This window comes from Brachycentrus maculatus, unplaced genomic scaffold (assembly GCF_059751285.1).
Source record: "Brachycentrus maculatus isolate JH-2025_06_01 unplaced genomic scaffold, ASM5975128v1 h1tg000808l, whole genome shotgun sequence".
Classification (NCBI taxonomy): Eukaryota; Metazoa; Arthropoda; class Insecta; order Trichoptera; family Brachycentridae; genus Brachycentrus; species Brachycentrus maculatus.
The window spans coordinates 264658-290230 of NW_028281536.1; the positions used below are offsets into that span (position 1 = coordinate 264658).

General features: G+C 29.3%; 1 protein-coding gene across 6 annotated transcripts in view; it reads right to left on the reverse strand.

Moving 5' to 3' along the window:
- The window catches only part of LOC148300169 (uncharacterized), a 28718-nt gene extending 10448 nt beyond the window's left edge, over window positions 1-18270 (reverse strand). Inside the window, exons 1-4 of one of the 6 annotated variants that reach the window (XM_088275157.1) lie at window positions 18095-18248; window positions 14807-14905; window positions 8911-9100; window positions 7611-7973 (exon numbers count right to left, since the gene is read on the reverse strand). In XM_088275157.1, coding sequence (XP_088131283.1) covers window positions 7611-7973; window positions 8911-9076 — 529 coding nt within the window. In that variant the 5' untranslated portion in view covers window positions 9077-9100; window positions 14807-14905; window positions 18095-18248. Of the gene's footprint in view, window positions 1-7610; window positions 7974-8910; window positions 9101-14806; window positions 15002-18094 lie in introns of those variants that run through there. The other 5 variants (XM_088275155.1, XM_088275156.1, XM_088275158.1 and 2 more) reach the window with 5 other exon arrangements.
- Between the last annotated feature and the right edge of the window lie 7303 nt (window positions 18271-25573).

A 25573-nucleotide genomic window follows, 5' to 3' on the forward strand; every position in this document is an offset into this window, starting at 1 on the left:
CAAAATGAATGTTAATCTACAAGTCAAAAAAAAGGTTGATAAATAATTTGTCCTAAGAATGTCCTTAGCTTAAAAATATAATGGTCCAGCGTTAAAATATATAAATATATTTATATTTAATTTTTTAATTATTATTTTTAATTAGAGTTCTTACGACCCTGTTTTGTTATAAAGAATCTGCTTCAGAGTAAACAAGCCGATATTGTTCTCGGAAGGTAGAATAGGCTATGAAGTAAACAATAACTTCTCTTAATTATTTATAAATGGTTTAATTCCCCCAGAACACTTTGAATGTACACAATATTTTCAAATTAAAATACACCCGAAGGAGTATTATACATTTTATTGAACTGTGTCAGAGTACCACCGGGTGAAGCCAAACTTTTATTTATCCAAGAATATTAATCAGGGATACCAAGAAACAATATTTTAATGTAAACCGATATTATTCTCAATTTTCTGAGAATGAAGACTTCGTAATTCTTAATGTTTAATAATTAAAAAGGGGTGAAGTTAAATTATATATGTTTTCCCAAATAAATAAATAATAACAGAGAATCAGCAAAACAACTTACTTATTAAATGAAAGTCTGTGCATTTACAGGGCTTAGACAGGTATAAGTGATCACTGTACACACTTGTAACATTCACTAATTCTACCCATGATTAGCAACCACAGACCATATTCTTTTTTATCTATGTTGAGATGCAAAAATTAATGTAAAAAATTAATCTTGATTAGAGATAATCCAGATTTATGAACACACGCAAAATGTTGTACTTATTAGGTAGGTACACTTTATAGTGTTTTTTTTTTTACCAAAATGTTTTAAACGTATTTTCTTCTTCTAACCCTTATCCGTACTCAATAGTGCATAGGGTACTGCATCGCAATGATGCTGTGTTATTTCGATCATTAATTTTATGAAGGCAAGGTGATAAGTCCTTCGCTTCAGGCGCAAGTCCAGGGGATTAAAAAAAATATTCGAGTGAAAAATCTCTTGTATTTATTTAAACTCTCTGTAGGAATCGACCTTCAGTATTGCAGATAATTACGATAACACTACGGAGGCAGACATTTAAAATTATAATATTCAAAATCGCAAAATTTATGGAATAAATTTGGTTTTTTTAAATATCAAAATAAAAAAAAAATGTTGATGAAAGTTGTTTTTAAATATCAAAAGAAAGCGAGGGGATGAAAATATGGCTAAATTGTAAGATGGTGCAGTACGTATAACTTCAAGGAATTGTATTATCAATTAATTTGACATGAAATTTGTGGTATTTTATGATGATTTATATACAAAAAGAAACACTTTAATAAGACCACCTTTGAGGTTAGTATTGTAATATTTGTAAACGTTTTGTATTTTCACATGTTGGATAAGAACGGTTTCAAAACTAGTCGTTTCTACATTTATAAACTCAAAAGTGGTCTCACACAGGTATTTTATTTTTATATCAAAAGAACCGAGTGACGAATGAAAAGTTATTTTAAAAGGTAGAGTTGGGAAATGTTGCCAATTACTGACCCCAATCAAGAAAAGGAAAGTTGTGTACCTGGGACTGATGTTCATAATTGGTACTAGTTTCGAAAGGAAATAACGATGGAAAAATTAAAATCTTGACATCTCAACATAGATGAAGAAGAATATGGTACTTAGAAATATCCTTACACACTTTTAATTTTATAATTGCACATACATTTTCTCTGTCTGTGGTGATTATTTTTTTCCAACAGTAAAGAGACCCATTTCAACATCTCAACATAGATGAAGAAGAACCTGCAAGTCAGGGTATTCACAAGGCTTATAACCTGTCATAGACTGATTAATTGACAACCACAATACTAAAATTTTTGAGACTTATAAACATATATCATCACGGGTACAATTAGTGAATATTGCACGTGTGTTAAGTGATCACTTAACCAGTAATAACAAATTTCAAGAATTACAGACGTTTTCATCAAAAGGTGAATAAATAAATTATTTGTGTTTTCATTTATCAAAATTCTGTACTTTTTAAAACAAGTCGTGTTTATATTTATAAACTCATAAGTGGATCTAAAAAAATGTTTTGTTTTTTTACTATAATCATAACTTATTCTATTAAGTAAATGAAAAATCAATAAACAATAACATTCTTGTATGGAAATTAATATTTATCATCGGAAAAAAAACACTAGTCGAAAGAGAAGATAAGCCTTTTTTTGCATATACGTACTCGTATAATACAATAAAGTTTCAAAAGGAAAATCTTTAAGTAATTCTTTTAATGATGAAGTGTTAATAATACACATTTAAAAGTGTTGAAATGATATAAATTATTGTATAATTAAGGACCATTGTTATTCCTTGATATAAATCAGCAACACCTTGCATTGAGTTCTCAAATGTTGCTCATAGACTAAGGATTTGTATATACCGCTTGTGTTGTTACAGGGGGACCAGAAATTCCATATATAAAACCAATCTTACTTTAAATAATAAAAAATGTCAAACCCATATTTTTTAAACAAACATTATTTTAAAATAAAAAGTCGTAAGTATGTTTTTTGCACACAATTGAAGAAATAATGGAGTTTTGACATGATCGTTAATAACTTTGAAGCATAAAAATTAATTCTGTGTTTCAGGTGTAACATTATAGCAAAAATACTTTTTCTTTACACATCCTGATAAAAATAACCACCCAAAGTATTAAAGGCCTTATGACCTGGCATAGGCTGGTTATGTGATCACTTTACACATGTGTAACATTCACAATTCTATCTTTAATATTAAATTTAAAAATAAATTTCTACGGATATCACAAATCTCATGACGCTCTTTATTTGAGTTTTAAGCAGACATTTGAGTTCTTAAGCCCTGTTATTACCCAGACTTCCATATTCTTCTTCATTTACATATAACGAATTGTAAAAATAACTTCATAGTTGAGAAACCTAGAATTGTGAAGAGGGATTTGGACACACCTACAATTTTTGTGTTAAATATAGAATTTACCTGATACTGAACACAAAAAATATTTTTTATATGAAAACAATTTTATTAAAAACTGTTAATAAAAAAGAAGATTTTATAATATAATTCTTTTATATTTCTGATACATTTAAAAATCGATATGATTATTCACAATTTTTTCGACGAAAATGAACGGGACTAAAAACGCATTTCCAAATCACCAAAAATATAATACTTGACTCCTAAATGAAGACTCGATATTGATATTTTCTCCAAAAATATTTCGATTAAAATATCAATTACAAAAATATATTTATGGGCACCCTGTAGTAGACACGAAGAAGATGTATATTTTTATCCGTGAAAACAAACGAACTCCGCGTAATTAGATCTGGAAACTGTAAGCAGACCTTTCTTCCCGGCTTATTATCCCGGCCGTTGTGTTTACCCCGGCATTGTGCCCGGGAATAAAGCGGCAGCTAAATAAAATATAATAAAACAAGATAAAAGGTCAGCCCAGAAGGGATTTGGATGAAGAGGATGATATTTTGAATCCTCCCGAAAACGGATAGAAAATATTATTACATACTGTAATAATGCGATTCCTTTGTGTCTTGTTGCCGAGATTTACAGGATACTGAGCTTTGGGGGGAGGAAGAATTTAATGGGGAAGCCGGCATTATGATGATTTCAATAATATTTAGGATGTAACGGCGGAGAAAAACGAGGATTTACTAGAAATTTATACTCAAACAATTCAAGATATATACTATGTACGTAGCGTATATTTTTGCCAACATTACCAATAATTATTTAAATACTTATATATTGTTATATACAAATATATATATATATATATATATATATATATATATATATATATATATATATATATATATATATATATATATATATATATATATATATATATATATATATATATATATAAATACATGTACACAGGGATATACAAGTACATCCCTGTATATATGTATGTGTATTTGTTTATGTTTATTATATTTTATAAACTATTCTAAATATTATTAAGTTTATGTAAATGATGGGTGGTACCTTTTCCGACTTGTATTTTAAAGCTGAGGTTTTAAAACAGATGTATTATCACAACGAATAGAAAAAACGCCCTTACAGTCTGATTGGAGGAAAAGAACAAATTGAATTCACAATGTTGATGATTTGTTCGTCCACCCTTTGTCTGTATACTATTAGTTTTAAACTTTGTTTAACTTTGTAACGTCCAGCACGAAATTTTCTGTTTGTACATATGTTAAATGTGCGAGTATATCCATAAAATACAGTCCAACTAGGACTGTTACTTTAGTCGTAATCTATGTATGTGCATGTTTTGAATATTGAAAGCATTAACTTTGTGGATCATATTGATATATTATTTTGAGAAATAAAAATACTTTGTGTTTTGATCCACTCACATTTTTATTAACCAACTAGTTTCGGCAACAACCTGTTGCCCTCTTCAGGGTTTAATTTATGACTGTGTATGTATGTGCAATTTATGTTACAAAAATACATGAAAAATCGTAATAGATACGTTCAGTTTTCAAATACGAAAACCAGTTGGAATTAATTATGGTTTTTAAATAACAGATAAAAATGCTACTTTTTCAAAAAAAATTACTAATCCAAAAAAGAACAATAACGAAAAAAAAATTATAGTATATTTTTAAACTCGTAAATAGATACCTACGTGATATATAATAAGTGGTAAAAAACAGGTGTTTCATCTAAAATTTAATAAAAATTAGTGTAAAAAACATTTACTCTCAAAACATTTCTTATGTTATCTGTAAAATGTATAAATTATTTATAAAATGAATCAGTGAAAACGTTTTTCAGGGCAGTAAAAAGCTTTTGCCCCGAGCGTACAATATATTCAAATGTAAACGAATTCGATCAGTTGGCACGATAATTTTTTATCAACAGTTGAAATTTTTCATTCGTGAAAGTGTCAATCGATGCATATAATTGCAATGGAACATACAATTGGTTCAGTTTGCTAAACATTACACTGTTGTTGCTTCAGGCATATATTTTTTTCAGTGATTATTTCAGCGATTTCCGAAACTGAAAATTGTTTTGGCTCTCTCTGCTTTGGTATATTGTAATAAAATCGTTTATTCTATGACACAATTTACTATACTTCATATTTCTTTTATTTTATTTTATTTATGTTCATATTTATTATACTTGATACATATTAAACTAATTAATTTACACAATTTACTATACTTCATATCTATTTTATTTTATTTTATTTCTGTTCATATTTATTTGACATTATACATATTTATTTTATTTAATTTTATTTATGTTCATATTTATTTTACCCCTGATTTATATTTAGTTAGCCAACATAACAACTAGATGAATTTATACTATCCACTGACACTTCGTGATGGAATTGTATTTTAATATATTATTAAATTAAAACCAATATTTTTAGCTTTTCCACTTTATTTTTATTTGACCAGCGACCGGGTTTCGTCGTTACCGACATCACCAGTCTGATGATGTCGGTAACGACGAAACCCGGTCGCTGGTCAAATAAAAATAAAGTGGAAAAGCTAAAAATATAGGTTCTAATTTAATAATATATAACAACTAGATGTAAAATAACTGTAGATTCACTGTACATATATTATTTTTTTACTTTTTCTTTAAACGGAGAAATGTTTTTTGGTTATTTTTCGTTGACTGATTTTTCCCTTCGACAATTTGAGACGGAGTAAGATCCGAAGCGGATTTAAGTTAGGATACGGGTTCAAGCGCGCTGCTGCACATTTCATAAGATTTCTGAAAAGTTAAAAATAAGAAACACCAAGCTGGAGGTAATCAGATGAAAAGTTCCCCGCGACCGTAAACTTCCATTCTTCTTATATTGAATCTATCCCGGTTTCTCTATTGTTTCTACGCTAAACCCCGAGCAGAAGAAAGATAAAAAACCCTAACTTATCAGAAAGTTGCGAGCAAGGCAAGTCCTGTTTTACGATTTTCGACAAAGAATCTAAAAATTTTAGCGCTCGCTTAATATTTTTAATTTGTAAGAAAAAGTTTTAACTTTCTGTTACGCCAGGCTAATCGAAATCCTTTCAAAGAAGTACCTTCGTTATATAAAAAAAAGTAGATTTATTACATACTGAAGATATACTATTTTTTTGGCAGTTCATAGATAATGTGATAAATATTACTATTTAGATCTTATAGATTATTTTTAAATTAACCATTCTAATTATTATTTATTTGTCTCTGTAGTGTAATGGTTAGTTTAGGTTACTTGAGGTTCTTGGTCCAATTCCAAGGGGAAGTGGTAAAAAGAGATATTAGTGAATTTCCAAACTAATATTAAAAATTTAATACTACCATAACGTAACGATCAAGATAACTGTGCGTCAATACGACGCAGTGTAAGAGAGAAAACTATTCCATGTTACTTTGAATACAATGGAACATTTTGTTTTTGGTCAACACATGATGTTTAATTTAAGTGGAAGAATATGTTTACATGAGGCACTCGCATCAAAAATTCAAGTAAATCCATGGAATGAATGTTTCGAAATAATGCTCTAGGGTCCATAGAAAATACTCTTCTAAAATAAACAGTACGATAATGTTGCGCCACTTCATATTAATTTATTGAATAGTTGATTATAATATTTTTTAAATATTAAATAAAAATATGACACGAAAAAACATTTAACCCAATCAAGAGCAGTAACACATGGAGGCGAACCAAGAAGACTAGAACCAGCCATTGTAGTTGTGTTTCGAATAAACTTTTACTAAACTACAGAAGCCATAGTTAACGCTTTCAAGTAAAATTTAATCTGTTTATTTCAGTCAATTTTAAGAGTTTACTCTTTCTAAGCACTGTCAACTCCATCCATTTTTAATTCAAGTTTTACTTAGTAAATACCACTATATATTAAAATCTACTGTGACACGTTTTTCGATGTATTCCGCATCATTTTCAAACACCGTATGTGAAGCTTATTCTAAATTTCAGAGTTGAGTCTTTGGAACGTTGAAGGTTGAAGAGGGGGTAGAACCTGTTTCTTATTTTTATTTATTTATTTAATTTAGTAGAAATCCTTAAAATAATTAATACGAAAAAGCCATAAAATTAAACATTTTGAAACAAAAGAAACTCATTAAAGTATAAATAACAATAACAACATGCCAATGATTAAAACCTCCCCCTTATTGTCTATGTTCCCACTGAAAGGAGATTAAAAAATATATAATAAAATATAAATTTAATAAATAAAAATAAGAAACAGCTCCTACCCCCTCTTCAACATTCAACGTCCCAAGGACCCAACTCTGAAATTTAGAATTAGCTTCACACATGGTGTTTGAAAATGATGCGGAATGCAGCGAAACACGTGTCACAGTGGATTTAAGGAAATCGTGGTATTTAAAAAGTAAAACTTAAATTAAAAATGGATAGATTTTACCACAAAGTGACTGCCGAATCAATAAACAAAATTAATGTCAACTCTCCCTAGCAATCTATTGTGAAGTATACATATTTTCATAATTTTAAATCATTTGTCACCTGAACCCCTAAAATTTTCACCCCCTTAAAATACTTATTTATATACTTACGAAATTTGATCATTTTGGCAGCCATCGATGCATTCAGGATAGGCATGGGAGTAGTCTGTATTATTGTGGTATTCGTTGAATTGTTAATAGCAGATGAGTTTGAAGGCTGTGTCAAATTAGCTAAAGAACTTTCATTGGTGTTTGATATCGAACTGTTGATAGGAATGATTGAAGTGTTGTTTGTGAGGGAGGAGTTCAACTCGGGCGCAATGGTTGTGGTAGATTTAGTGGTCGTTATGAACGGTCTTCCGGCAACACTGGCTTTGAGTTGTTCAGGAGTCTCGACGAGAACCGATCTGCAGACTTTCCACAGACCGGAGTGACTGCTAACGAAATACCTTCCGGTCTGAGGAACGAAAATACCTAAAAAGAGAATTTGATATTGGACATTCGGTGCACGACAAGTTGTATAATGACAAGATCTACATTCTACAAATAGGTACGTATGATAATATCGGTTTTAAATAGGTCTACCCAAAGATTCCCAAACTTATCTGATGCGACGCCTATTTTTCAACGTCAATATTTTTTACCGACCACATTCGGAAAAATATATCTCTATTTACGATAAAAGTAAATATTAAGTGTATCTATGGAAATATATTTTTATTAAAAAAATTATTAATGAAAGATCTCTAATTATAAATTTTCAGAATAGAAATTTGGAAATAAAATATTTTTTAAGTGGATTTGTAAATATAATAAAACAACAACTTTACAGTTTTAACTAGTGACCGGGTTTCGACATTACCGACATGATCAGACTGAGTCACTACCACAATAACCCTACCCCAGGTTTAAACTAAAGAAGATACATTTCGAATAAAAAAAGTATTGAATAGAAAAATATTTTTTTTTCTTAATTTCGAATAATATTTCTTGGAGACTCTGTCCTCGAAAATACCACTTCTTTGTAGATCATTAACTTTCTTTTCCACTAAAAACGTACCTACATAATTAGGCTTGTTTTCATCAAATTGAATTGGAACATGTCATTATTATTGAAAGGATTTACGTGACTTGAAAGAAAAGTCGCATTAATCTTCCCGAGATTCGCAGTCTGTGAATTCTAAAGGTGACACTGGGTTTCTGACCCAACATTTTGCCAACAAATCCAGGATTTTTGTCCTTAGCATTTTGTACCTAATACGTATTCGTCCACCATGCAAATATTAAAAAAAATACTAGTTACCGGTGTGTTTTCCCTTCTCAACGGTATCATGCAACTTTCAACAGTCAGCAGAATAATTCAATAGGTTGTTATATGTGGTTTCACGTTATTAATACCCATTTGACTCACCGTGTCCTCCCTGGACGACGAACCAGTGATCTGTGGAGATAGCTGTAATCCAAACAATGATCCCCACCCCAATAAGAGCTGTACAACTAAACAGCATCCTTCTCTCAAACATGATTTGGTCTATGATAGGCTTCCTCTCCGCCATGTTGATCGTGGATGTAGACATCTTGAATATTTGAGCTGTGCTGACCTGGAAACGACAAAAGGGTTGCTATTAGAGATTAAACGCTAGCCAAAACACAACACAGGGCATTGAATTGTATGGAATCTAACCGTTGAGCGTTCGTTTACTTAAAATCTGTTTAAAAATTATATTTTAACCTTACAAAATACTTCACATCACCACACATGTGATATAAATGTCATTCGATGACAATTTTGTATGCATTCCCTGATTGTCATCTAAATTAGTTATTTTGTGAAATTATACATCGAATCGGTCATAAAAAATACATTTACAGTAATAGATTAATATACATTCTATTATTAAATCGATTATTAGGGTAGTAAAGTATTTTACACATATATTACGCGCATTTTAACCTTATTTTTTTGGATAGGAGTTGTCGAAATACTGCATTTTGCTGATTTTTATTTTACCATGAATTATTAACAAATTAGATTATAAAATTGATAACAAATAGATTTCCTTGCATCAAAGTACTTAACACTTTAAAAACCATAATTGTTTTGTATTTTATATTAACACTATTATTATAGTTCTACTTATAATACCTATACCCTTATACCCTTTACTATGACCTAAATTATATTGTATACCCACACACAGGTCATGCCTTTGTGGGATCTTTTTTAGAATTTATATTTTATTCATATTTTTTTGTATTTGAATTTATATCATGTAAAGCAAAAGAATTTAAAATAAAGAAAAAAATATTAAATGATTGATTTTGATTCCACGAAGAACATCGAAAATAAAAATAATGATTTTTTGTTAGTAGTTAATATTGTGTCATTCTTGATGCCTTAATTACTTGCATATATTTCTTAACAAAAAAAAAATAGTTTTCGATTATAACTTTTCTTTTTAAAAAAATCTAGGAGATTGTATATGTTTTTAACCAGTTTTACCAGTTTTCGAAATACGTCGTATTTACATTTAAAATAATCCTAAAAGAGATTTATTCTTAAAAATGTTTAAATAAAGCCACGATACTCTTTGTAGAAATTTATATGAGATTCATAATTTTTATCTAATTTATAGAAGAATACTTGCATTCTGAGATTGTTTTATATTTAATTCTATTTGTTTCATATTAAACGTTTGTAACATTTATTCCTTTACGTTTTGATGTGAACAATATTAAATCCAAGTTATTTGGAAGCTCTCATCAAAATACGCATTTAAAATAATCCTAAAAGTGAATTTTTAAAAGTGATTTATTCTTCAAAATGTTTAAATAAAGCCACGATACTCTTCTTTGTAGAAATTTATATGAAATTCATCATTTTTATCTAATTTATAGAAGAATACTTGCATTCTGAGATTGTTTTATATTTAATTATATTTGTTTCATTATAAACGTTTGTAACATTATTCCTTTACGTTGAGCAATATTAAATCCAAGTTATTTGTAAGCTCTCATCAAAATATTAATGTTTAAAGACAAGATAAGTGCTTTACGGTATATTCCTCGCAAATAGTCGAAATACAGAGCGGAATTAATTATTTTAATACCGTCATTACTTCAGTACATAAAACACTTCTGTGAGAGCGGACAATGTGAACTAATTTAAAGAATTTCTCCAACTTTTAATGTTTACTGATGTTTGACGTCTCGGGGCGATAAATTATTTAACTCGTACAACAATGTGCAGTGCTTAAATTTTCTTTGGAGATATTTCGACGGGAATATTAATTAATCTCATTTCAGAGAACATTAAATATGACCATGAAGTGTAAAAAAATCATCACCCCAAGATGTTTTATGCAGAAGTGATATATTTGGTAGTATTTTGCAATAAACAGTTTTTGTAAAAAAAAATCTTCGATATGTACAATACACATATGATTTTAATTTTATTTTGATGTCTGAAAAATAAAGGTTTGTATTTGATTGGCCAGTATTTCATATCAATCAGGCAATTCATAAAGTTTATGGTTAAATTCAATATAAACATCCTCCGTAGTGTAATGGTCAGCACGCTCGGCTAACGTTCTGAAGGTCCCGGGTTCGATTCCCAGGGGGGGTCAAATAAATATTAGTGATTTTTTCACTGTAATATTTATTAATATTACCCTGGAATGGTACATGAAGCGGAGGGCTGATCACCTTACCTTCATGTGTAAACGATCAATTTAACACTGCGTTTATATGAAGCAGTGCCCTATGAACCATTAGGGTTTTATTATATTATTATTATATATATACAAATATACACAAATGTGTATGTATTTGTATCTTCCTGAAACCTTCTCTGAAACTCTAATAACACTTGTAGATACACATCACTAACATTCCCATATGTTGAATTAATAAATTCCATTATGTAATTTTAAAAAAGAAGAAAAAAAACTTTTGTGATACGTTTTTTGATGCATTCAATTATTTTCAAACACCGAATGTAAAGCTTAGCTTAAATTTGAGAGTTGGGAATGTTGAAGAATGAAGAGCGGGTAGGAGATATTTATTATATTTTAATAAGCAAAAGAGGGGGTCCAGTAGTAATTATAAAATATCAAGCGCTGTAATTTGTGTTCAGAGATAAGGTAAAAAGAAGTCGGGCATCGGCAGAAAGCAGTTGTCCCAGCTAAGAAATGTGCGCGAATGGATTGGAATGCAGGAATCGGTTGAGGCGCAGGACATGGGGCCATTAAGCATTTTTAATGCTAAAAGAACTACTTATTCCAAAATTAAGAATGTAAAATTTTATTCTTACTGAAACAATAGTCAGACGACGAGAAAATAAATACTTTTCATTGTTCGTTTTGTTGTCCTTAATTTTTTTTTTATCTCTTTAAAAACGATACATTTAAACGTTTCTTTGGACGTTCGCCAAAAACAAATCTTTCAAATTTTTCAAATGATGAAGCGAAGTAAGTCAGACAAAATGAGATGATAATGAAACTTTGGGTTCTTTATTATTTTGTTTTGAAATAAAAATTGACCCTAAGGCACCAGCAAAAGGCTCCAGCCCTAGAAATAATTTTAACTGTATTCAGTCTATTTGGATCATTATTTTACCAACTCCTTGCTTAACTTACATAATTTCATAATTATATTTAAGTCGCTGGGAACCGAACCCGTTACCATGGCAGACTGACGCAGTTAGTAGCCGGATAAATACTCAAAAAGCAAATAGATTATTTAGCAAAAATAATGAGCTTACTGTTATCGGGATGAAACAATCAGAGAAGCCGGAAAGCTTTTTCGTATCAGTGAAACTCCCCCTAACCGATGTTTATCGAAGCTCAAGATCGACCAATTTATTCCAAATAATAATAAATGGCTTTACAAAGTTTTCTAATTTTTCATTTGATTAATTTTGTAAGAAACAAGAACTTACCACAACCTGTCTGAAAGTTATTATTGATGACGGTACTTTTACTAATATAAAGGAAATCACAATATTCCTAAACTTAGCAGGTGCAACCGACTAGTTTCATTGCTCATAGACACATAAACTTTGTCAAGAAAAAATACAATTTTTTCTTATTATTCAAGTAATTATTTAGTAAAAGTAAAAAAATATATTTATAAAGGAACGACTAGTTTAATTCCTCATAGGTGCAGAACTTTTTAAACAAAAGTTAAAATATTTCCATCTTATTTCTGTTATTCTTTGGTAATAGTTAAAAAAAGGTGCAACTGACTAGTTTCATTCCTCATAGACACAGAATTTTGTAAAAAACAACTTAAAATATTTTCATATTTTTTAAGTAATTCTTAAGCAATGGTAAATAATATTTTTTTAAGGTGCAATTTACTAGTTTCATTGGTCATAGACACACAACTTTGTCAAAAAACTTACTATATTTTCATCTTATTTAAGTATTTTTTGTTGGTATTTATAACACCATAGCTGAAGAAAAATGAAATATCTGAGTATTTACAGGGTTAATGACCTGTCATAGGGTAGTTAAGTGATCACTTTACACATTCATCATTCACCCATAATTGACAACCACATTATTAAAATTTTAGGAACTTCTAGATAATCTCACAACACTTGCTCTCAAGAAATGTGTGAGTTCACTTTCATTACAATACCGTGTAGCAATATGCTTTTTGTAGTTTTTTTTGCTATCATAAATTGCTTAATTTCTGTTGAAACATCGATAATAATTCTTGGAATGTTAAATCCAGTATTTTGTAACTCCTTAATTTAAACGAACTCGACATATTGTTTATTGATAAATTGTCATTTTAGAAAAAGGTGTCGGCAATTACATTGAAAAAAATTATATTATTTTATAAGTATGCTCACAAATATTACTAAATTTGGTTTTAAATTTATACTACTTGTAAAAGTTTAATTTTATGTATAAATAACATTAAAATAATTTTTAATACGTAAAAAAATATTTTCACCAACAAGCCACAAGTGGCTTGGTAGGCCCTCGCAGACCCATTAAATGTGTTACAGCTTTAAAAATCAAAACATTTTAAAAAACACTTGTCGATGGTAGGACTGCTTTCCCGAAACTAGAAGTGTTCTTTAAAAACCCAAATAAGGTAAATAAAATCATAATTGATTTGTTTCATTTAAAAATAATTTATTTAAGCATAAGTACAGCAAAGTATTACAAAGATATAATTGAAAGTTATAAATTATATTTCTAAAATAGTCAGAAGAATTTTTATGGACTACTAACGCAGATTTATTTATTTATACAAGTGAAGATATTTCCGGCACATCTGAAAACGCAACATAATTTTTATGAACACATTTTTCTGTGTTTTAATTTCCGCGTGTCAATATTTACAAATCTGTCTACCTGTTTAAATGGTAGCTCGCAATTACAAGAACAAATTACCGGAGCTTTCAACCGACGCGTTATTTACGGGTACTTTAACAACAAGCTTATTTCAATAAATCAACGCAACCAAATATGAGTATCTGCACTTGTATATTTATTGAAAATATTCGATAAAACACTTTCCATTGGAATTTACCGCCAATACAGCGAGAATTTTCAGCTAAATCATTGTATAGTTTCAGCTCCGTGAAATAGTGTAACTGCTGAAATTTTCAGGAAGAGTTACATTTTAATTGAAATATAAAAACGAGAATAAAATACACAACTATACAATCAAGCAAATAACATGGTCATTTTTTTTTTATTATTGTATAGGTTATTCAATTATACTCGTATATGTCGTCGTTGTAGACTACTTTATTATTTATGTTTATTTTCTCGTTCTTATCCTCATTAACCCAGTAAGCACTTCTTTATATTGACGCTGTGTTATCTTAAACGTTACTTACATGAAGGTAAAGTTTATACTCCTGCGCTTAATATTAATAATGATAATATTAAATTAATATAAAAGTAAAAAATACGCATTTTTATTTTAATCGGTACCTACAATGACAAGAAGACAGATGGGTTGATAAGAAGTCTTGAATTTTGTTGTTCAAAAAAATGTTTCAGATTCGTTTGAAATTTTTTTCATGCAATATTGCGAGATAAATTTTACTTTAAATGTTATTCATTTGTTCAAAAAAATAACTGAAAGTAGAGAAAATTTATAAAATATGAAAAAATGTAAGATTTTATTTTTAAATAAATATTGCAGTTTAACCGTTTTAAATAAGAAAATAAATATAAATTTTTAAAATATTACATTAAATAATAATATTTTTCGTGTAGTATTGAAAAATTAATTTCTGCTAATGTTAATGTATCATTTATTATAGTATTTAAACTCACCAATTTTTTCAGTATCTTCTTAAAGTATATATTAGAAAATCACTTTATTCAAGCACTTAATAATAATTTTTCAATACATTTTTATTAATAATTCGATCACTGTAATTTATTTTTGTACCACATGATTTTTACATCGATATGAAGAAATGTTATGTATTATGAATTTTGTGTGTTGATTATACTAAATATTTTTGACTTAATTAGAGATAAAACGTATATATTAATTTCATTTATTGATTTGTCAATTATTTATTGAATTGTCACTTGCGGCATGTCATCTTTGCATCTTACATTTAACTTGTACTTCGTAAATACTCAAATCCACTAAAATCAATAACAACACGTGTTTCGATGTATTTTACATGTTAACGACATCGATATACGTGTTTTAATCAAAATTATTATAAAGTTTTATTAATCAAGTAAAAGTTTAATATGAAAGTATGGATTAGAACTTCTACTTTGACATACATACGTTTGTATAGTATTATCAGCTCTTCTAGCAACATCCTTTCCTGTCCTGTGTCATGTGGCTAGAGAAGGAAGCAGTTAACTCTTATATCTGGTCGCTCAAGCGCCTTGGAGTTCATCTTCTTTTCTTTTTTTTTCCACTTTTCCAACCATTAAGAGCTTTTATATATTGGCATGAATGGTTGATTCTGTGAACGACATGTCCAAAGTATTAAAAGATTCGCTGATAACACCTGTTGGAGAGCTTAACTTTGGCATTCAACTCTTACAGGAAGGACACAATTTTTTTCTTCATCCATAAGTTCACGTCGTATTAATGTTCAGCCTTACCATAGCTTGGAGGATCCAAGATTCCATACCATGATTTTAAGATTAGAAAGAGGCAAAGGTTTGATTTTTTTCATCTTCGTTTACTTCACTTCACACATAACAAGGCAAGTCATGTTATCTTTGGCTATGATCATTATACTTCTTACTGTGATCAGTTCTAAATAATTTCAGGTAAATGTTGTCGTCGTCAATTTCTAGCTTATTTAGGATATGAGTTATTGCGGGTGTTCTTAACCTATCAATCGCTATTACCTTGGTCTTCTTATTTTCATTGAAAAGAAAACCATGTTTGCGACATGCTTCTTCTATTTTTATTAAAAGCGCTAATTTTATGATCAGAAATTCATTTCAGCGTAACGAAGGTTCGAAATCTTCTTTCACCTTATCATTATTCTGCCCTCCTGTTATGTGATCCCTCGTACAACATAACAGCAGCATAACCTTTCGTGAACAAGTTTCGGATAGGGGTCAATAAGGTGCTCAGATACGCTCATTGATGTCGATTGTTCCATTATATTATGTAAACATCATCGAAAACTTTGCAGTTATTAATAAAACAGAATGCTTCGACCATTAAATTTTCTTTATCTATCAGACATTTTGTGCCCTAAGCATATTCAAAACATTATGGTAATTTATTCGATTATCTATAATAAAAGTATCATAATAAAAGCAAATGGTTCTTTTATTATATTATTTTGTATTCCATCCTTTTATATGGATTGGAATGACAGCTATCTCTTCGCAGTCTTCTTTGAATTTTAGACATAACTAGGATAGTTATATCTCGAAGAGGAAATTTAACAACTGGAAATGATTATACATTAAATAAAAGTAATGTTCTGCTCCGGTACTGGAATACGGTATATCCGAATTACGTTAACCGAATAACCTGATCAGTTTGTTACCTTAGTCGAAAAATTTATAACATCTTATAAAATTTAATCGATTACCTCGATTGCATTTTACAACTAACTGCGGAAACAATCTTTATTAAATTAGATACCAGATTTTTTATTGTACCCATAGATAGTGGCCGACATTTTTACCTGTTAAATTTTATGTATTTTAAACAATGCAATTTAGTAAATATGTCTACTTTCCATCGGCGAATACAGCAATGGTTATAATTATAAGTGATTCGGGATTAACAATATTTTAAATAATATTTAAAATTATTTAAAATTTTTGTTTTATATCGAGATGAATGTGAAAAAAAAAGTACAGAAATAAACTTATTTCAGTTTTTTTATGCAATAAATTATTTTGGTAACCGCGATAACGTTTTAATTAGATAATAAGATATTTATTTAAGAAAAACTAATTTTACGATGTAGGTGGTTTGTTTAAATTACTTACGTCAAAAGAATGTCTATTTCGATACAAATAAAACATGGTTTCTTAGCAGAAACATCATTACGTTCAGCTGCTATACTTACGCTAAAATTTATAACAAAATTCATGATACTGCAATTTAGCAATATAAACATATATCCAAACCATCACTTTTACATACTAGACTATAAACAATATAGTATAACGTACACGATATGCAGGTACATAAATATGTTCACATTATTTTATATCACTTGCGATTATTCGGATTTGATGCCTCATATTAGATATTTGTTTTATGTTTCGGTGCAAGAATACGATACTGGAATTTCAACGTTTGATAGGAGAAAGTCGATCTATAGGTACACATAAAAAATAGTTTTTTTTTTTGGAAAAACATCATTCAATTCAAATCAAAGCAAAGCAAATGTAAATCATTTTCGAAAAAATAAAAAGCTGAAATCGAACCAGTACGATTTTTTTAATCTTTCATCGTAAATTATATTTAATGTGAAACTTATTTCATATTTATTTCATAATATGTCGACTTAAAATTTGTATGGCATTGTGTTTTTATATTATTTAATCATATGTATTATTAATAAAATAAAAACATGCAAACAGTAATAAATTATTACTTGATTAAAACTTTTAAAAAGCAAACGAACTTTTATTTTGATAAATTTTATGTATTTTAACGCTGCAATTAAAAATGTATAAGTATATACTTTATATCTTCGAATAAACAAAACAGTTAAACAATTTAACTGACTATCTTAAAAATAGTAAAAATACTTCTTTTATTTTAACGTAAAATTACGAGTTTTTATTACTGTTGAAATATTGAAATTTAATATTTTTTAAATTTTTGAACTTGAAAAATAACTGGTTTGAATAATTAAAATAATATACCAGAAATACCAAACAGAAAACATACATTTAATTTAACGTAAAATTACAGTTTTATAATTATTTGATATTGTTGGGATATTTGAACCGTATATTTTTATGAAGTTTTTAAAAAACGGCAGCTTGAGAAATAACAAGTTTAAATAATATTATGTTTTGTTTATTTTATTTTGTACAAAGTGAACGATGAATGATAAGGAGAGCGTTTTATTAATATTACTTATTTATTAAGTATTTATTTACCGCACTGTCACTTTACTGAGTCCGAAAGTTCACTTGTGCACTTCGAGCCAGCGGGCGCATTGTACTCGTACAAAGCACAACACAAAGCTCTAATGGGTTCACAAATACGCGGAGCGAACAGGTGACAATACGTGGCGCTCGGAACTGCGGCACTATCGGGCTTATTCCACAAGTGCGCGGCGTCGGGACGGCGTGCGGCACTAGCGGCCGAGCGGGCGTCGAGACGATGCCAAAAAATGTCCCATGCCAGTGGACTTCTATTATTATACGGATGCGTGAACTATAGACCCGATTCTTTATTTTATGGTAGTGGGCGGCAGTGGCGGAGAGTGGCAACGCGCAAAAATTTTATAAAAAATATGCATATTTTGTTAACTTTATAACAGAAAACAACCTTGTTTTCATATCGGTAGTGTAATGGCAAAGGGGTTTATCTGTCAATTTTTTTGTTTATTAAGTTTGTTCCACAAAATGTCTAAAATAGCATATTCCATAATCTGGCAAAAGGATAAAGCTGTAGTTGCAATACTTATTTAGTTTTAATAAGATATGTACATACATAAAACAAATGAGTTATTTAATTTCACAAGTTTGATTTTGCTCTCCTGTAAAATTTGGTCTGAGACAGAAATACCACTTTGCCTTTACACTACCAATATATTGAATATTGTTATGGTAATATAATACTCTCCTTATCATTCATTGTTCACTTTGTTTGATACTGCTTTAAAAAAAAACACTACTTCGTGAGTACGGGTTCCGGAATAATCATTGATCATCAGGTCACATGTAGATTAAAATGATATTGTTACGGTTTCACATTTATACAAAAAAAATGTAAAAGTGAACGATGAATGATAGGAAAGTGTTACATTGCTTTTAACCACTTTTTTATTGGTACTTATTCCCAACCGGATTTTATCGGATGAACCTTGTTATCATCAGGATTATGTTGATTATTGTTCATATCAGAGTTATGGCCAGTAAGTTGCTTTTACAATTCATTATACTTTGTCAAATACATTATTCGCAAAATAGCTTAAAATACGCAAAACGCTTTGAATGATCGAATTCATAAACTGAATTACGTAATGCTTTCTTTAAAAAAATCTTAGAAGATTTCGTCATTCATTTTGTTTTTTTAAGGAGTCGTTATTAAGTTGAATTAAAAAAAAATAAATCCTTTATATATTTTTGAATGCTGAAATATATATTATTAATGGTATAATTTGTATCTTATTTTCAATTATTTAACATACGTGTAAATAAAGTTCATTAAATCAGATAACACAAACACAGATTTAATCCTCTTTCATAATATAAGAATATTTAAAACTGACAAAAGTATGATAAAAGATACGAATGTTATTTAGGTTTTATTTCACAACAATCTTTCTGAATTATATAAAAAGTGCCACGAGTCGCCATTACACAAATTTCTAGTGTCTCCGCTAACATACCGCGATTCTGTTGTCAAAGCGGTCTTTAAAAATGGATTCTGTCACTCTATTATCTGCGGAATATATACGTAATATTACTGTTTTGTTGAAAACTTTCAACATACTTTACACATAGTATTTATAAACTGCGTCGTGAAGCAGATCACGATTGATAAGCTACTTCCGCCTTAAACATTAAATTCTCGTCTAACTAATTAACCATCACGACGTTTCTCGTCAGGAATATGTATGTATAGGGGGAATAGAACGATTTTTTCTTTTCATACATTTTTCGCCTCATTTGAATTCGTGCATTTTCTCCTACATACCCACCAATTACTATGACAGTTGCTGACTTATATCGAGGCCCGAAAGGTGTCCTATCTGGGGCATGTGCTTAGAGGAGAATATTTCACCTGATCATAAAAGGCAAAACAGAGGGTCGACGAGATGTGGGCTGAAGACAAATCCATTAACAATTTTTTTTTCTTAGTAAATATCACTTTTTCTTAAAATCTATTATGACACGTGTTTCGATGCATTCCGCATTATTTTCAAACACTGGTGTTTTGATTTCAGAACAGGTGTCACGGTAGATTTTTAGAAATAGTGGTGTTTACTAAGTAATTTTTTTTATTGAAAATTGATAGGTTTTACCATAAATTGCCGAATCAATTGATGAAAAAATTTAAGACAAATCTCCTGACTCCGGAATATACGATATTGGACGGGGATCAGGACCGTCGAGGTGCTGTTTAGAGCTGCCCTCAATTGCCCGAAGATAAAGAGAATTACTCTCAAGTGATTTGCGTCGACGTCAGGGGATCTGACATGACAAACACAGAAGAAGAGACGAAAAAATGACTATGGAAAGGCATAATGGAAGTATTTTAAGGTATTAACATAGTAAATGACCTGTCATAGGTAGAATAAAGTGACTTATTAAAATCACTCAAACACTTATATAACGTTCAACATTTTTCCTACGTTAACAATATTTTTTAAATAAACATTATATTCAAATTGGAATGAGCACTAGGAAAGACTTCTCTTTTTCCTTCCTATTAATTTTTTTTTCGTCTGTGTGAGATGACGATTCATCATAATAATTCCTTTGGTAAATAAGTCCAGATAAATACATAAATATGTTTTTAATATTGCATTTATTTTCCAAAGGAATCGTTATAATATTGTAATATTAACACAAATCCAGTATTTATTTATTATTTAGATTTTGGCATATTAAAAATGTTGTAAATAAAATAATACACATTTATTTTACAAAAACACAATGTTATTAAAAATTTAAGTCATTAATTGAAGTAAGTTATAAAAAATCGGTTCGTAACATTTTGTTTGAGGTGCATTGAGAAACACACAGTAATAAATTTTCCGAAACAGTAAATATTTAAAATATTGTCAGCCTTACATCTGTTTCATATTAATTAGCATCTTTCTCCTAAGATTATAATGGATTAAGATGATCTTGTGGTACACTTTGTTAAAATAAATAATCGTATAAATAAAACTATATATTTTTACACTTTCAGAAGTTTGAAATTTATTAGGATCATTAATTTTCCGTAGAATTATGAAAAATAACTGATGACTTCAGGAAACTTATGAAGTCATTTGAGTGAAGCATAAATTATTTGATAAATATATTGCAATATATTATCAGAAAATATAAGTTTTTAGTTTCGTAGTTGATAAAACCCGGTCAGTGATCAAATAAAATAAATATGAAAAAACTATTCACACAGTTGTTGTATTATTTTTATTACATAAATCGTAGTTCTACCAAGAAATGTCATCCAAGAAAGGATGTTTTTTAAATGTTTCATCGCAATGTTTAAAATTAATCGTAAACCACTTTTGTTGAAGTGACCTTATACTTATTCTTATTTATTTGAAATAAATAGAATATTTCATCTTTTGTACATACCAATTTTATATATTTTGTACAAAAAAATGTATTTATTATATAATCTTTTCGTTCAAGTCTGTTCTTTTTCATAAAATTTGAAGTATTTTTATGTTTTTTTTTCCATTTATTTTCCACATGCTGAACTTCGCAATATTTTGTTTGCTTCACACCCAAAGATTAACTTAGCAATAGTTCTATTTCACCACTATTATTGTACCAAATAATATTTTCGCGTGTCTAGCAAGATTTACTGCGAGCGATAAAAGACGTTCAACTAAGATGAAATAATTATGTTGCTTTCTGAGGAAAATAGAGAAAAATACTGTTTATCGAAGGGATGTTTACTTTGTATTGACACATGCATATGTTAGTTTAAATTTATTACCGAAGAGTGTGATATTTGTCATGAAACGTATTTTAGTAAAATCGTAGCTACTCTGGTTTAATCTCGCTCTCACTCAAATTCTCATATATTTCTATAATAATACACTGAATCTATAAATAAACTCAACGTGCTTATATATTACATACGAAACAATAATCTTTATTTATTTTTTATACGGTTACAAACGTTAATTTTTTTTTAAAAATTTTCTAGACATTACTACATTTAATTTTTTAAAATGAATGACGCAGTTTTCTCCAACAAAGCTTTTGTAACAATGTAAGTATTATGTAGTTAAAAAGCTTAAATCATTAAAAAATACCGATTTCTTTCAGATTTTAATACAACCTAGAAAATGAATAAGCACACATTTTTTAGTTATTTGTTATTTGGGTGAAAAAAAATCAAATTTGATGACCGCAATGGCAGAACCATCTGTTGAACGTCACAAAAACACACTCAATACAAAAAAAATCATGGCCGACAGCATGCTTTTTCACATCTGCGTTCATATTGTATACCAGCAAGCATTGTGAAATTAAATATATTAGAATGTGTGTTTTAGTTTTATTTCTTTTCCATCTAACCAGGCTGAGCCACAGCATCGCGTGGCTGGGTACAGCTAGTATAAAATAAAAATCGTTCTAGATACAACAAGCATAAAGTTATAATTGGAATGAGGAATAAATCGAGATCTGTCTCATCAATTTCGAATTTTTAAAAAAATACTGTTTTGATGTAAAACAGAGAAAAATCTCAGTCCCTTACTGATAGACTGTCATTCCCTTCTTGACTGTTATTTCAAAAGTTATATTTTGGACGGAAATTAATTATTAGTACACGGAAACATGGTATTAGTAAAGCCTTTTCGAGCCTAAAGGAGAAAAATAATTTTAATTAGCTGTCGAAACTCATCTTGGGAAACACGCAAACAAATCGAATAAATACGGAATATCATAGACAGAAAAAAGTTTTCCAATTCGTATTAATTAATTCCGTAAGGTTTTTTTAAACAAATTTAATTTGAGTTATTAAATCTCGAATATCAGAAATTAATAAACCAGGATAATTTTCGGGTGGCAGAAGATAAATATATTTTATAAAAAAACAGTGAGTAGAATATAATATTTCATTTTTAATTAATGTTTTACTTAGTAAATACCACTATTTCTTAAAATCTTCTGTGACACGTGTTAATTCTTCAATAAAAATAAGAAACAGCTACTACCCCCTCTTCAACCTTCAACGTCCCAAGGACCCAACTCTAAAATTTAGAATTAGCTTCACATACGGTGTTTGAAAATGATGCGGAATGCATCGAAACACGTGTCACAGTAGATTTTAAGAAATAGCGGTATTTACTAAGTAAAACATTAATAAAAACGGATAGATTTTACCACAAAGAGACTGCCGAATCAATTAATGAGATTTTTTTAAATTCAGTGAAATTTATGAAACTGGCATCAGCTGAATGATGAAAGGAGATGCATGAATGTGGGAGACACACGGAATGTTTGCAAAGAAGATTTTAAGAAATAATGGTATTAACCAAGTAAAAAATTATTTAAAAATGGATAAATTTTACCACAAAGTGACTGCCGAATCAATTAATGAAATTATAATATTTCATTTGTTTTATAAGTGGAACATTTATTTTAATCTATCGTACGCTATTGAGATAATATTCGAGGATAATACCACTTTCAGCTCATTTAAATAAATAATATTAAAAATCCTTAAATATAAACACTAATTAAAATACGAAAATCATTTTTCGTAAATGAATACACCCATACCTCGCTTTACGGCCTAGATACATTCCACGAAACTTGACCGCAAAGCGAAAAGTCGTATAAGGAATCAATTATTCTAAAACAAATTCATACAAATTCAATGGGATCGGTTCCAATTTTGTTAAATAAGTATCATGGTTTATAACTCAATATGCATTTTTTCTTTTTATTTCATTTTAGTAAAAATACGTACATAACAAGTATTATACATACATTTGTATATAAAATAATAACATTCTCCAAAAAACTACAAAAATGTAAAAACAAAAATTCAACAACTTCATGTTACGTAAAATATGTGTATGTAGACATATATCCATTTTTTTTGGCTTTAATCTGGAGACGATGAAGAAATCACCGCAGATCACTGTCGTCATCATTTTTCGCTGATAAGGATAAGAAGCCTGGCTTAAAAAAAATTGTCCAACGTTGTTTGTCTTGCCTTCTTCCCTATGTCGTTCTTCAGTGTAAAATAGAAAAAAAGCGTGCATCGAGACTGCGCTTGCGTAAGTTTGGCAACGTGAAGATATATCGACATCGAAAAAAAGTTTTTTTTTGCCGTTATAGCGAAACATTTTTGGCCGTAAATCGAAAACGTGCCTTAATTGAAGAGGGCCAGAGGATAGCTGGGTATGGGTGTATATGGTTTTATTATTATCTTAGTGTAATAACATTAAAGCAAAGTAAGGTTAATTTTTTTTAAACAAATCAAATTTTTTAAACATTTTTTATTTCACAAAATGTCAATAGAATAGTCATCTACAATATATCGTTAGCATGTTTGTTTACATTTTTGACGTCTCAACATATATGAAGAATAATATTTTCCATATTCTTCGAATATGTCCATAATATTTTCCATATTGTCCGCCTCCGTAGTGTAATGGTCAGCATGCTCGCCTACCGTTCTGGAGGTCCCGGGTTCGATTCCCAGGGGGGTTTAATAAATATAAGTGATTTTTTCACTCTAATATTTATTCAATATTACAGAGGACTGGTACCTGAAGTGTAGGGCTGATCACCTTTCCTTCATGTGTAATCGATCAAGATAATACTGCGTTTATATGAAGCAGTGCCCTATGCACCATTGGGGTGCGGTAAGGGATTTATTATTATTGTTATATTCTTCTTCATCTATGTTGAGATATCAAAAATGTGAAAAATAACTCCTAAGCGGAGATAATCCAGATTTGTAAACATGTATTTAGACACACTCAAAATGTTGTGTTTGTTAATTTTATTGAAAAAGGAGCTAAATATAAAAATATTCATAAACGGAATATTTGGTAAATATGAATTTTTAATAATGAGCAGCTTGGTCAGTATTACGCAATGTATAATATGAACAATAACACCAGCCAATGACATATTTTACGATCTATATATGCTCAGAATTGTTGGGTTCTGGTACCGTGGTTAGTGTCACGGACTCTTAAGTCAAAGTTTCTCGGTTTGAACCCACTCTACCACAATTTGATACTTATTTTTAATAATGAGCCGCTTAGGCTCACGGAAATAGTATGAAATTGAAATATTTGTGTAAATAATAAAAACATACTTACAACATTTTGAGTGTGTCCAAATACTTGTTCACAAAATCTGGATTATCTCCAATTACAGGAGTTATTTTCATATTATTTTTTTACATCTCATCAAAGATGAAGAATAATATGAAAGTATGGGCACTTACGGGGCTGACGACCGTCATAGGCTGGTTTAAGTGATCACTTTACACACGTTAATAAATTATCTGGTCAAATTATAAGCTTGATAATAAAAATGAAAAAGGTATTTTCTGGCGTTTCTCATGTGTGTGAATATAATCCAGGATTCGGATCTCACATACTAATATAAGAGTTTCTGCTTAATAAAAAAGCTTCTTTACATCTCACCAATAGATGTCTCTAGTGAAGTTCTAGTGATTCAAGAACAAGG